Source organism: Mastomys coucha, unplaced genomic scaffold (genome assembly GCF_008632895.1).
Source record: "Mastomys coucha isolate ucsf_1 unplaced genomic scaffold, UCSF_Mcou_1 pScaffold20, whole genome shotgun sequence".
In the NCBI taxonomy this organism is placed as follows: domain Eukaryota; kingdom Metazoa; phylum Chordata; class Mammalia; order Rodentia; family Muridae; genus Mastomys; species Mastomys coucha.
Window position 1 is genome coordinate 43,959,594 of NW_022196903.1, and position 13,675 is coordinate 43,973,268.

General features: G+C 45.9%; 1 protein-coding gene across 5 annotated transcripts in view; it reads right to left on the minus strand.

The window, feature by feature from the left end:
- Igf2bp3 (insulin like growth factor 2 mRNA binding protein 3) overlaps positions 1 to 13,675 on the minus strand; it is a 135,481-nt gene that overhangs the window by 121,152 nt on the left and 654 nt on the right. For 2 of the 5 annotated variants that reach the window (XR_004121976.1, XM_031381814.1), the window contains exons 1-2: positions 13,098 to 13,669; positions 12,071 to 12,131 (exon numbers count right to left, since the gene is read on the minus strand). Coding sequence is in view for 4 of the 5 variants with exons in the window: in XM_031381814.1 (XP_031237674.1) it covers positions 12,071 to 12,131; positions 13,098 to 13,272 (236 nt within the window). In the remaining variant the exon portion in view is untranslated. Of the gene's footprint in view, positions 1 to 12,070; positions 12,132 to 12,356; positions 13,012 to 13,097; positions 13,670 to 13,675 lie in introns of those variants that run through there. The other 3 variants (XM_031381815.1, XM_031381816.1, XM_031381817.1) reach the window with 3 other exon arrangements.

Below are 13,675 nucleotides of genomic sequence, written 5' to 3' on the forward strand. Positions count from 1 at the left end.
CTGACTACTCAGGAGGCAGAGCTCTGAATCCGGGCCTGACTACTCAGGAGGCAGAGCTCTGAATCCGGAGCCTGACAACTTGAAGTCAGCAGGGGCAACACAGCAAGACCTCCCATCTCAAAAGTAAACTAAGTTAATTAAATTAAGCACTTGGAAATCTCTAGGGGTAACTCAGTCACTTCCTAGATTGAGGATGGGTGTTTTGTTCCGGTTGGTGGTGATGGTGGTAGTAGTGGTTTGGTATGGTTTCGAGACAAGGTTTCTGTGTATAGCTCTGGCTGTTCTGGAACTCACTTTGTAGACCAGGCTGGCCTCAAAATCACCGAAATCTGCCTGCCTCCTGAATGCTGGGCTTAACGCATATTCTTTACTTATTTTTATTTTTTGGGTTTTGACTTCCCAGGTATCTGGTCAGGTAAGTTGAGGTGGCTGGCAAGTCAATCAGCTCACCAAAGGGGCAACCCAGGACAGTCAGCAGAGTAGAACAGCATGGCTATAGGAAGTGCTCCTACTATAGGAAGCTATTGTTTGTTTCTGAGGCAAGATAAAAACTTCAGGATGCTAGTTATAAAAAACACAAACCCCAGACACAAGAGGGGTAATTTACCAAGCTTAATTTTATAGGATTTTTCTCACACACAAACACAAAGAATGAGAATGAAATGGGATGCAAACAGAAATCTGTCTGCCTCCTGAATGCTGGGCTTAAGGCCTATTTTTTACTTATTTTTACTTTTTGGTTTTCACTTCTCAGCTACTTGTGATGTAGAGTGAGCACATCATCTCTGGTAACAAGGGGCAGTGCTTCTATGGTGACGGTGACGTAGTCCTGAAGGGTTGTCCTGAAGGACAGGTTTGGTTTTTGTTTGTATTGGTATGTGTTTTGTTTGAGACAGGATCTCACTGTGTGACCTAGGTCCTCAACAATCTCAGTCTGTCCTGCACCAGCCTCCAGGGTGTAGGAATTACAGGGTTCACCATCACACCACAGCAGGTCCCAACCCACCCTGCGTACCATCACCAGAGGCTTTATTTACTGTCAGCCTGTGATTAATTCTGTCAATGATAGAAATTTTATAGCTACCCCACCCCACCCATGACCCCTCCACTGCACACACTGCACTTACAAATCTGTACTTTTGTTGTTTTGTTTTGGGGTTTTGCTTTGCTTTGTTGAGATGGGCCTCACTAACTGGCCTGAAATATGTTTTCTACACTAGGCTGGCCTCAAACTCACAGAAATTTGCATGCCTCTGGCTCCCAAGTGCTGGGTTTCAGGCCTACACTGCCACACCAAGCTAAATATATATTTTTGATATAACAATACTTGTTCTAAGAATTTGTGTTATAAAATTTTTCAGACTTAAAACAGTCATGATGGGTACAGTCCCATAGGATCTTACAAGAGCCATGGAAGAAACCCTCTCAGACCTTAACCTCCTCATCTTTCAACACCAGCATGCCTAGGCTAGAGAGTTGGCTCAATAGTTAAGATCATTTGCTGCCCTTTCAGAAGACCTGGGCTCAGTTCCCAGCACCCACATAGTAGTTTCACAACTGGCTGTAACTCCAGCTTCAGGAAGTCCAATGCACTTTTCTGACTTCCAAGAGCACAAGACACAACATCTATGCAAGCAAAGCATTCACACACATTTAAAAAAAAAAAAAACTTTATGAAAGAAAAAAGGAAAGAGGAAGGAAACATCCATGTCTTTTATTACTGGGAATTATGATTTGAACTCAGAGCAAAGATCTCAGATCCCCATATCCTTTAGGATGTAGGCTCTTCAGTTCTCCAAGGACACACAAGGTAAAGACTCCCCTGCACGTCTCCTAACCCTCAAAGATAACATGAACTAAAGAGACTTCCCTCACTCAGCAAGGAAGGGGTCTACCAAACAACTCAGGACAAAAAGGAACCGTTTAATAACCTAAGAATGTATTCCCAGAGTAACATTCACTCTAGGGAGAAAGCTGAGCCATCTCTCTCTCTCTCTCTCTCTCTCTCTCTCTAGCCTCTACCATACTCTCAAGTCTTTCAGCCGCCAGCACCCCTATCCCACCCTGAAACTCATTCATAGTAAGAAGAAGCTGCTAAAGAATATGTCAAAGACAAAGGTCTTGGTTTTGGTGGTGGTGGTTTTGGGAGAAAGGGTTTCTCTGTGTAGCCCAGGCTGTCCTAGAACTCAGGGGTCCACCTTCCTCTGCTGAAATTAAAGGCATGCACCAGCCAGGAAGTAGTGGCGCACACCTTTAATCCCAGCACCTGGGAGGCAGAGGCAGGCGGATTTCTGAATTCGAGGCCAGCCTGGTCTACAGAGTGAGCTCCAGGACAGCCAGGGCTATACAGAGAAAACCTGTCTCGGAAAAAAAAGGTTGGGGGTGGCGGGGGGAAGGCATGCACCACTAAATCAGCTTTGATTTCTTTCTTACAACTGATGTCTGAGCTGGGTGTGTAGCACTCAGCATGGGGGTCGGGGTGGGAGGTGGGGTGTGTGGGTTGGGTGGATATAGGAGTGCCAAGCTTTCAAGCCAGCCTTGGCTCCTGAGACTCTGTCACCAAAAACAAAACAAAACTAGGACCGCTGAATGTTTTCACTCTGTAATAAACTGTGATACTCAACTATCTTGCCCTGTCTTTATTAAAGAAAGACAGTAGTAAGCCAATTCTTCAAAGACTTCCAAGCTTCAGAAACGGCAAGAAACAAGTCTCTGCCCTGACAAACATGATGGGGCTGCCATGTAATACACTTGAGCATTTGCACAACTTAATGAGGAGTGAAGTCAGGCTAGGCAGTGCGAGGGGGACAGCAGTGGGCTCCATGATGCAGTGCTGCGGGCCCGTCTCCTCTCCTATGGGCTCTGTGAAGAATCCTTCAGTGAAGCAATACCACAGAAGAATTTACAGTTTGCCTGTTTAATTTTCCTTCCGGAAAACAGTGGGTGTCTAATATTTTGAGAAAGTACATTTTTAAAAAAGATTTATTTATTTTATGCATGTGAGTACACTGTCACTGACTACACCAGAGGAGGGCATCAGATCCCATTACAGATGGTTGTGAGCCACCATGTGGTTGCTGGGAATTGAACTCAGGACCTCTTGAAGTACAGACAGTGCTCTTAACCACTGAGCCATCTCTCCAGCCTGAAAGTAGCACTTTTTAAAGAAAGATTTTAATTTTAATTGTGTGTATGTATTGTGTTGTATAAGTCATAGTGGAGGTGCCTATGGAGGCAGGAGTAAGATCACCTGGAACTGGAGTTACAGGTGGTTATGAATTGGTGTTGAGACTTGAACTCTGGTCCTTTGGAAGAGCAACACCTACTTTTAACCTGTTCTTAACTGCTGAGCCAGCTTTTCAGCCCCAAACAGCATTTTACTGATACTCATCAAAGAACTTAAACAGACAAACACAAGTCTTGACAGGAAGCCAAGTGTCCCAGCTGAGCTGAGAAAGCACTTCACTCCTGCAGCTAAGGTGGCCATCAGAGGTAGAACTTACGACTCAGGGGCCTGCTCTCATCTAGGATGAGATTTTCAAAATTAAGGAAGAATTTAGGCAGTTTCAAAAGATCATATTTCTTGTAGCACAAGTTTTATGAGTAAAATGAAAACTATACTTAACTTTTCCCAGAATCCTAAGCAACCAAGTGATTAAAGGGCTTTAAAAGAGCTAGATGTGGTGATGTATGCCAGTAACCCCAACAGTATGGGAGGCTGTGACTACAAAATTTAGAGTTTGAGGCCAGCCTGAGCTACAGAGTAAGACTCAAGTAAACTAACTAAAACTAGCCTATGCTATCCATAATGACTTGACCACCACTTTCAACCTCTGTTTGTCAAGTCATTATGTTCTATAGAAGATCTAAACTTCACCTCATTCTTTTCCTAAGATAGCTCTGGAAGATTCCCCAAATGTATGTTAGTAAAAAGCAGTATGATTTGTTTAAGAAACTGAGCTCACTATCACCAGAAATAGTGAAACCCACCAGGCACGGTGAAATGTCACAATCAGGTTTCGTCTGTTAAACAAGATGGTTTGCTAAAGTTAGGGGAACCTTCAAGCTCTATCAAACTGGAAATAAAAAACTTATGATTGTTTCTAGAAATTAAGAAGACAACCCAAGAGCCTAATAAGTGAAATCTGGAAGAGATGTTACATTCCAGGTCATTGAAATATCATACATCTATTCTCTTACAGCATCAGAACCAGAAGACCGAGTTAGTTGCTTATTTCTCTTTAGGATTTATTTATTTTGGTTAACTAGGTGTTTAATCCCAGCACTCTGGAGGCAAAGGGAGGTAGATTGTTTAAACTCCTGTTTTCTGTTTATGTGTTTAGTGTTTTGCCTACATGTGTCTATGCATCACGTAGGTGACTGGTTCCTACAGGTCAGAACAGGGTTAGAATCAGAGTGACAGATGACCACCGTGAGCCACCATGTGAGTCCCAGGTTCTTAAGTGTTGGGCCATCCTCTCTGCACCAAAAACTGAGATTTAACATACCTCACCTCACATATCCATCTACAGCATGGAGCTCCTGAGCAGGAGCCAACCCTTTTCCTCAAGACACTCTCTCTATCTGAGCACTGTGAAGAGTGGTTTTGCCTCTCTTAAGGCAGTGAACCCAAAAAGGACTCCTACTCCTCCTTTCTCCTACCTCTGAACAGCCAATCGCATCAGACTGTGAGGCCAGACTCCCATCGAGATGTGAGACACAGTCACCACATCTCATCCACAGTTAGGGATAAGACACAAAGGCTATTAGAGATTTACTCATCTTATTTTCTGTGTATGAGTCTTTTTACCTGTATATATGTGAGTGCACCACATGGGCACGTGGTGCCTGTAGAGGTCAGAAGGAAGCATCGGAACTGCTGGGGCTGGAGCTACCATATACGGAGCTGCCATATAGATGATGGGAACGGAGTCCCAATCCTCTGGGAGGAGAGCCAGGGCTCTAAAACACTGGTCCATCTCTCCAGCCCCTCTGGCGAATCCTTTTTACAAAAAGAACTTGCCTTGACAAGTTACTTTCACTTTGTTGGTGAGTTTCTTTGTATGGCACCAAGTGAGTTCTCATCCCAGACATGGTGTTCACCCTGTCTCGATGGCCACTCCTCTCTCCTCGACCAGACCTTCAGGCTCAGGCCCTTGATGATCTCGAACAATTTGATGGTTTCAAGCACATATGGTCAGTCTCCACCTTCCTCCTTCCTTTGAGCTCCAAACTGAAGGATACAAATGCCTTCTCCATTTCTTTCATATGTCTACTAGAAATATGCCAAAAGTAAAGCTCCTGCCACCCAGAGTCTGTCCCTTCTCCAATAATGGTCCTCTGGTGAATGGCACCATCTTCACGCTACTGCTCTCGTCATCCTTGACTCTCAGCATTGTGATCTAACTCATCAGCAGTTATTGTGACTGCTTCTTAGAAACGTACAGAGCTTTGGCTAATACAAACACTTCTCTCCACTTCTATTGATAAAAACAATTTTACAATGTTTTCAGTACTGAAAATTGGACCCTGGACTTGTATATGGTAGATAAACACTCTACCACTAGGATACACCTTTGGTCCAATTTTCTGATATTTTATTCAAGCATTTGAAGCCTTTAGCAGAAATAGCAATTAATGTCAAAGAATTCCCCAAGTATATGTAAGACTAAAGATAATTCTGGGCTACATGGCAATCCCAAAGCCAGGCTTGGGCTATGTGGGAAAAACCTATCCCGAAAAATAAAGGCCTAGGATATAATGCTGTGGTAGACACTTCCTACTCTGACTGTAATCCCCAGCACCTGTGTAATAATGTAAAGATGGCCACCACCAACCAACTCCTCCCTTGATGACCATGTACATGACTCTACCATCTGCAGACAGAGACTATTTCCTTACCTTGCATCTAAGTCCAGCCTGATGAATTTCCTTAATTAATGGAATAAGACAGAGATAGCAATGTGTCAATCTCAGAGAAGTGAGGTGGAGGGGAGGATCTTTCTTGGCTACTAATTGAATGATTAGACACCACCAAGATTTTACAAGGTTAAGTACCAAAGAGCTAGTTATGAGGGAGACTCCTCTAGGACTCTTTATTCCACCTTTAGTAAACCACTCAAAATGAAATGATGTGGGACAGAACCAACCACCTAACAGACTCATAGAAACACAGAAAGAGCCAAGCTGGTGGTGGTGCATGTCTTTAATCCGAGCACTTGGAAGACAGAGGCAGGTGGCTCGCTGAGCTTTGAGGCCAGCCTGGTCTACAGAATTCCAGGACAGCCAGGGCTACACAGAGAAACCCTGTGTATTGATGATAAGAAAGTGGGGGGGTTGGGGGGTAGGGAAGACATAGAAAGAGCAAGCTATTTCAAGTGTAAGAGCACATACCTATAAACACAGACCTCAGGAGGCTGAAGCAGAAGGCTCTCCAAGTCAGTCTATGTTACATAGTTAGACCATGTCTTAAAAGAAATAAACTAAAAAAGGTTGAGGATGTAACTCCATTAGTGGGGTGCTTGCCTAGCATGTACAAAGCCTTGAGTTCAGCCCCCAGCACATAAACATGGTGACAGATGTCTGTAACCAGCATTCAGGAAGTAGAGGCTGGAGGATCAGAACTTCAGGAGCATTCTCTGCTATGAAGCAAGTTTGAGGCCCAGCCTGAGAAACAAGAGACCCTGTCACCAGATAAAAACTTATTTAAACCAGTAAGTTTTGCCATAGTTTTCTGGGCAGAATAGATAAATGCAATACTATGACAACAACAGACTCTACTCCCTAGACAAGTATTAAGTGACAATAAAACCAGATATTTGAAGAACTTGGAATCTGGTACATGGTAATACACACCAGTGAACGTGACGACCAGGAGTCCAAGGCAGGAGAATTAAGAATCTGCAGAGAGCCTGGGTTATATAGCAAGATCTATCATTCAAAAAGAAAAAGAAAAACACTACACTTGGTCATTTCCTCTTATAGCTCTACTATGGTTTTCTTAGTAAGTTCAAACTACTTCCTAATCAAGTTAAATGGTCTCAGGATAATTCTCTAAAACATGTACAACTGGTATGAGTCCCCAGCTTCAGACAATAAAGTTCACATACCATGTTAATATTTGATACTATTTATTCACAAATGCTAAGCACTTACCAGATAGAACTTCAGGTCATGATAAATTACACCTTCCATTTTAATAGAGCACTGAAAAGTATGCTTACCATCAGCCTTCGAGCAAAACCCTGGCAGTACAAGCCAGTTTGTTAACATCGGACATATGGGGCAGAAATCCTAACTAAGAATGCCAATCCTTTGGTCACTGCTACCACAGTGCCACCTCCTGTCTGTGACTCTGTAAGCTTGAATCAGAGGCAACAGTTGATAGAGGAAACAGAGCTAAGAATAGCACAGCCAAACCATCCCTCTGCTTCGCCTTCCTCCCAGGCCACATCAACTGTCAGAGTGAGCGAGCAGACCATTCATACCTTTCAAAAAGTAGCTACTGCTAGGAAAGCTGCTGCCTGAGTGCTGCTAAGGGCAACTGCCAGAGAGTCTCTCACCAAAATGGAGGTGGTTCAACAGCCTCACTTTAATTCAAGACCCCAGTCCTATGACAACACAACACAGCGGCAGGGCTCACAAAGGGCTTCAAAGCATGGCAAAGATAATTTTCCATTCACCGACTGCCTGAAAGTTGTACACAGGAAAAAGGCGGGGAAAGCTACGTAACTACTGTGTTACAGAAATTTTCAAGTGAAGCTCCACAGAGGAAAACATTGGATCTCTGTAATTCCAAAAGATATTTTTAAATCTGAAGCCTATCTGAGAACCTATTTGCTTCCAGGAAGGTGGCCAAAATCCTCGGAACAAATGATGCCCCTTAGAGTTTGTCACAAAAGGCGTCTGGTCCTGAACAGAATCTCAGCAGCCACACAGGTAAAAAGCAAGGGCCAGGATCAGGGGACAGGCCCCACTCCCACTGGCTCCAGATACATGTGATATTTCAGTAGCATCTTTCTCAGGGCAACTGTGAACAAAACATGGTTGAAGCTACTTAGCAACATCCATTTGCTTCCTAAAAAATTCTATGAAGACCAATATAAGAATTCTCACAAGCTCTAACTGTATTGAGCAAGTAGGAAATGAAAAAAAGAAAAAGAAAAATCCCTCTAGCCACAACCACTTAGTCACATACTGCGGAGCTTACATTACACACTGAAAAGATAACTCTGCTTAAAATTCTTTCCAGCCAAGTTCCCTAACATTAAGCCACAATTCAAAAGTAATTGTCCTACACCACTAAGGAATAGCTTGTTTAAATGTTCAATACTGAAAACAGCGTTTGCTTAAACTGACTTCGAAGCTGGCCCCACAGTTAGCAGTTACAATGTCCTGGACTAATGGACACAGTGCAGCCTCCTATTCTACACTTAACAGCCACTAGGGTTCCCCCCACCCCCCACCCCCCGCCCGAGACAGGGTTTCTCTGTGTAGCCCTGGCTGTCCTGGAACTCACTCTGTAGACCAAGCTGAACTCAAACTCAGAAATCCACCTGCCTCTGCCTCCCAAGTGCTGGGATTAAAGGCGTGTGCCACCACGGCCCAGCTTAACACACTAGTTTTTAAATAGCCACTTACAGTGAGATGAAATTAAACTCCCAGTAACCTCTACCTAACTGATACTGTAAGCACAAGATTCTAGTATCAAAGTAAGTTGTTCCCTGTATCTTCTTATTAAGAATATGAAGTATTTGAGTGTTAGTACCACAAACTATTTAAGGATCTTTCTTGGTACACATTAACTATAACATCTTACAATTTCTCTCCTTTACTCAAATATTTATAACCAAGGTTAAGAGCTAAATAAATCACAAGTCTGATCAAATATGATGGGCTGTGAAAAACTGAAAACTGGAGAAAAGAATCTGAAAGTCATGGAAATTCAGCTAAAACCACCATATCTCAGTTCTGCAGTGTCAGCAACTTTGCAATTCTGTCTCTTGTGCCCAACAGCTCACAGCGTACTGAAAACAGGGCAGTGGTACCTTGTAGATAAGCAAACTGCAGAGTCCAGGAGCCCTACGGTCACCACTGGCTCTCCCGAACAACCCTTCCTAGGCAAAGCTGTTTCCTTACTCACCTTAAATCCAAGAGGGGAAAAAAAGAAAATAAGGCCTGCCCCGGGAAGCTATTACACCTTCCCATGCTGTTAGTTTTTGAATTTGGAACTGAGGGTGTAACACCATCTCAGAGTCCAAAGCATGCTTCTTTTCTGCAAACAGGGATCCTCAGGCCCTGTGCACTCTGCTATAATCTACAACAGAGGGGCATCTGAATGCAGAAAAGCCACATTCCTTCCACATTCCCTTGAGACTTCAGTAATGGGGAACTAAGCTTGGTTTGAACCAAACTCAACAATACCCCTTCCTGAACAGTCCGCCCAGCTCGGCTTGCAGCTAGCCTGCAAAGTATCCAATCACTTCTGTGTGCTCCCATTCATCCCTCTCAGAGTGCTGCAAGGAGAACTCCCCAGCACCCAGCACCCAGCACCCAGCTCCCAACATGCCTTGCAAACAGGTATAAAGGTCGCTGCCCTACAAGTAGTCGTGCCTGCCTCAGATGCCCACATGATGGTGGAAAATGACTGCAAAGCATAACAAACTCCATCCCAAAGTTCAGCAGACTACCTTGGCAATCAATCGACCTGACCTTGCTGTGTAATCAAGTCACTATCAAAGTAATCCACACCTTGCCATAGGTATGTGAGTGAGCATGTAGGTGCCAGGTCACTTCTGGGCCGGTGAGATGATGGAAGAGTCCAGATAAGGAAAATTGCACAGCTTCAAGGTTCAGTTAAAACTAAACTGTAATGTAGATGAACAGTAAATTTCCCAGAGATAAAGAAGTCTCTATGCAAAAACACTTCATTAAAGGATTTCCAGCACTCAATTGCTCCCAAGTCAGAAAAAAAGGTACTCAGTCAGTTTACTTCACTCTACCTGTAAGGTTTACTTCACTGGGCAAGTAATACCGAATTTAAAATCCTAAACATTTTGGTAGTGGGGTGGGTATGGGGGGGGGGGGAGAGAACAGGAAAAGCTTCTGTTGTTATTAATAAATCGAAGAAGCTTCCAGTAAACATTTGCCCCCACTTGTTACTGTCTCCTAGCTTTCCAAAAGAGGAACCCTGTGATTCAAACAGTGCAAAATAATTTTTCAGGCTAAGCAAAGCTTTAGGAGTAAGACTAGCAGTTGTTACTAGAGTTCCTAAATTAATTCTCCACACATGGGGAGACACTAACTCCAAAAATAAAAAGCAGATGATACAGCAAATAGAGGTCAACACAATAGCTATAGCTGAAAAATTCATCTAATGTTTTTCAATTTAAGACGACATTTAATGTTTTAAATTCCGAACAGTTCCTTTGTTAATTATAATCATTTGCCCTGCTCCAGGATTCTGGAGTCGAAGGCCTCTGGCATGCTAAGCAATCATTCTACTAATAAGGTACAACACCAGCTTTTTGTTTTGTTATATTGTTTACTTTTAATTCTACAGCTTATTTAAAAACCAAGAGCTGGGGATGTGGCTCAAGTCGTAGAGTGTTTACCTGCATAAACGAAGCCCTGAAATGATGTGGGGTGGGGAGTGAGAAGGGGACCGGATCGAAGAACACTAAGATGCACTGGATAAACATGAAACCAACTAGCATGTGTACAATAAGTTTCATTTTTCCAAAATGGCTGGTTCACAGGCTAGGTCTCTAAACTTCTTAAGGGCAAATGAGCTGTCCCTCAATTGTTTAAATTCCTATGAAGCCAAGATCAATTTGATACTTTTTATCCACATCTACTTTAGAAGATTTAAAAAAAAAAAAAAGACTACATTCTACTATATGTAATAACTTGACCCTTATCAAAATGGACCTAAATCAGGTTACACAAATATCTTTCCAATTAACTTAGGAGAAATTAAACAAGTACTTAGAAAGAAATCTGCAAGTATCCACACCAGTTTACTCCAAAAACCAGGAATGTGAAATGATTCATGTGGAAGAGAGCTTCATTCAAAACAGTCACATAGCATTCTCCTTGCCTCTCTGTCTCTGCAGGGCAAATCCCTCTTGTCCCCCAGAGCACACTCTCAGAAATACTTAACCAGATACACACAGCCCTGGTTTGAATTAACTTCAAGCTTATTGTTTGCTCCAGGTTAGGAAAGGGGGTGGGGTGGATTGGGGGAGATTGAAAAGCAAGCCAGAACCCCTAGCCCCACCTTGCAAAGCCCAGCAGGCTAACCTCAGTCTTTCCAGTAAAGAGTTACAGGGGGTGGGGGGGAGCCATTTTTCCAAAAAGCTACAGTAGCTAAAATAGCCTGCAAATATTTTGTAAAGTGACAGCTACAGATGCTCTCAGAGAAAAGAAATCTCACTGAAGTAGCACAGATTCCCCCAGCATTCACCGTCTCTTGGTGATTATTTGTAAGCAAAATACAGGAAGGGGCAGGAGGAGCCGGAACAAAGGCACTGTTTGGGGAAAAAAAAAAAAAACCACAACTTTGGAGTATTTAAGAGGCCCCAGGACCCCAGCATTCACTGTGTTCCAATGGCTGCTGGCTGGCCAGTGAACCAGGGCAAAGGCAACTGTGTTCCTCCTCTCTTAGAAGCGCCCACCACAGAGGACCAGCTTCTCCACATCTGTCCTGGACCTGCCTTCTAAATCCCGTAGGTTCCCAAAGACTATTGGCTTTTGAAACTCGGGTTACCAGTTGAAGGGACTAAACATTCTCTGCCAGAACATGTAGCTGCGAGAGCTTCCTTGACAGGCTTTTATAACATCAACAATAACCCAAAAACAAGGGCTGCAGACGAGCCCAGAATTATCAACTAGCGAGCGCGCGCGCGCGCGCGCACACACACACACACACACACCTGTCATAAACTTAAACGCAAGCATAAAAAGAGCAAGCTGAACCGTGGCCTCAGCGTGTAAGCCAAAGGTCCCAATTTTGATCTGTGCTCAGTGCTTCCTCCCTAAAAAGCGGCCAGAAAAGGGTAAATCCGCTCACCTCTGCCGTTTAGGGACCGAGTGCTCAACTTCCATCGGTTTCCCATGTAGTTCCATTTTACCTGCGGACACACAAGAGGCAAGACCACTAGCTAGATTCAGCGGCTCTCCCCACCTTGAAATCTAGTCTTTAAAAGAAAACACAGCCTGCAGGGTCCCAAGATTCCCACCCGACTCAAGGACAGGGGAGGAGCAGGGCAAGGCGAGGGTGCAGAGCTGACCCTTCGGGTGGGTGTGGCTTTTTAACTTGCAGAAAGCTGGGGAGGGAGAGCAATAGTCAGGCTCACCACTTGGGCTGCAATTTCCGCCTCCTGACCCCCTCCAAGGGCCACCCAGCACCCCAAGGTCTGCAAGAGGTACACTCCCAACAAACAGCCTGCCATGGGGGCGCGCGGCCTTCCTTCTTTCTGGTCCACGTCCAGGTTGGCCTGGAGCACTAGGCGGCGGGATTAAAGAGCCAGGGTGCCAGGAGGGGATTGGGTGGCCGGGGTGCTGGTCCACGAGCGCTGACCCATCAAGGCGCCGGCCTCAAGCCCAGCTGGGAACGGTGGAAACCAAAAGGCACAGACAGCTGCTCTCCCCTCGGGCATCCAGGCAGAGAGCGCACCCAGACACCCGGGCCGCGGCTGCGCGCACGGGCCGGGACTGCGGCGCCGCGCGTGGCAGGGCTGCCGTTCCGGCAACAGCCGGCCGCCGCCGCCGCCCACCTGCCCCTTTCGCTCTAACGACCCCGGGAGGTGGACGCGGCGGGGTGGAGCGGGGCCGCCTGGACGCGGCCTCCCTCGGGCGCGAGGCTCAGGCCACTTTCTGTTCGCTACGGCTGGGGGTGGGGGGGGACAGCAAACAGACAGAGGGCCCGGCGGGCGTCCACGCTGGGCCCCAAGGCCCGCCTGGCTCGGCCTGCAGCACGCGCCGCGCCCCGCGACTGACAGCGCGTCCCCCTCCCCACCCCCGCCCACCCCGCGAGCGGGGTCCCGGATGGCAGCTGCGGAGACCCGGGACGCCCGGACCACGCGCGCGGGCCCCACCTGAAAGCGCCTCGATGGCCTTGAGGGCCCAGCCCTCGTCCGGGCAGTCCACGAACGCGTAGCCCGTCTTCACCAGGAAGGGGCCGGCCACCGGGATCTTAGCGTCCTTGAAGACACTTTCCAGGTCCGCGGGGCCGGCGTGGTCGCTGAGGTTCCCGATGTACAGTTTGTTCATTGTGAAGAGGGGGTTGTTTTAAAACCCGAGGAAAAATGCTAAATTAAAAAGCACCCCACGGCGGAGGATGGAGCCGGTGGATTTTGTTCCTCGCCTCTTGGCTTTCAAACCCACACACAGTGACCCAAGCACGGGAGCGGCGGGCGAAAACCAGATCCCAGGGTCCTTTTTTTCCTCTTCTGGGTATTAAAAAAGAGAGAGAGAGAGAGAGAAAGAAAAAGCCTAGCGACGAGCCCAGCGTCGAGTCTTCCTAACTCTGGGGAGGAGGCGGGATTAGCGAGAGAAAGGAGGAGGCGCGGGGGTGGGGGGAAACTACTTTTTGTCTCTTCCTCCCCCCAACCCCTTTGGCAGCGGCCAGCGGGCTGTGAAAATATCACACTACGTGGGGCAGGCGCCGCCTCCC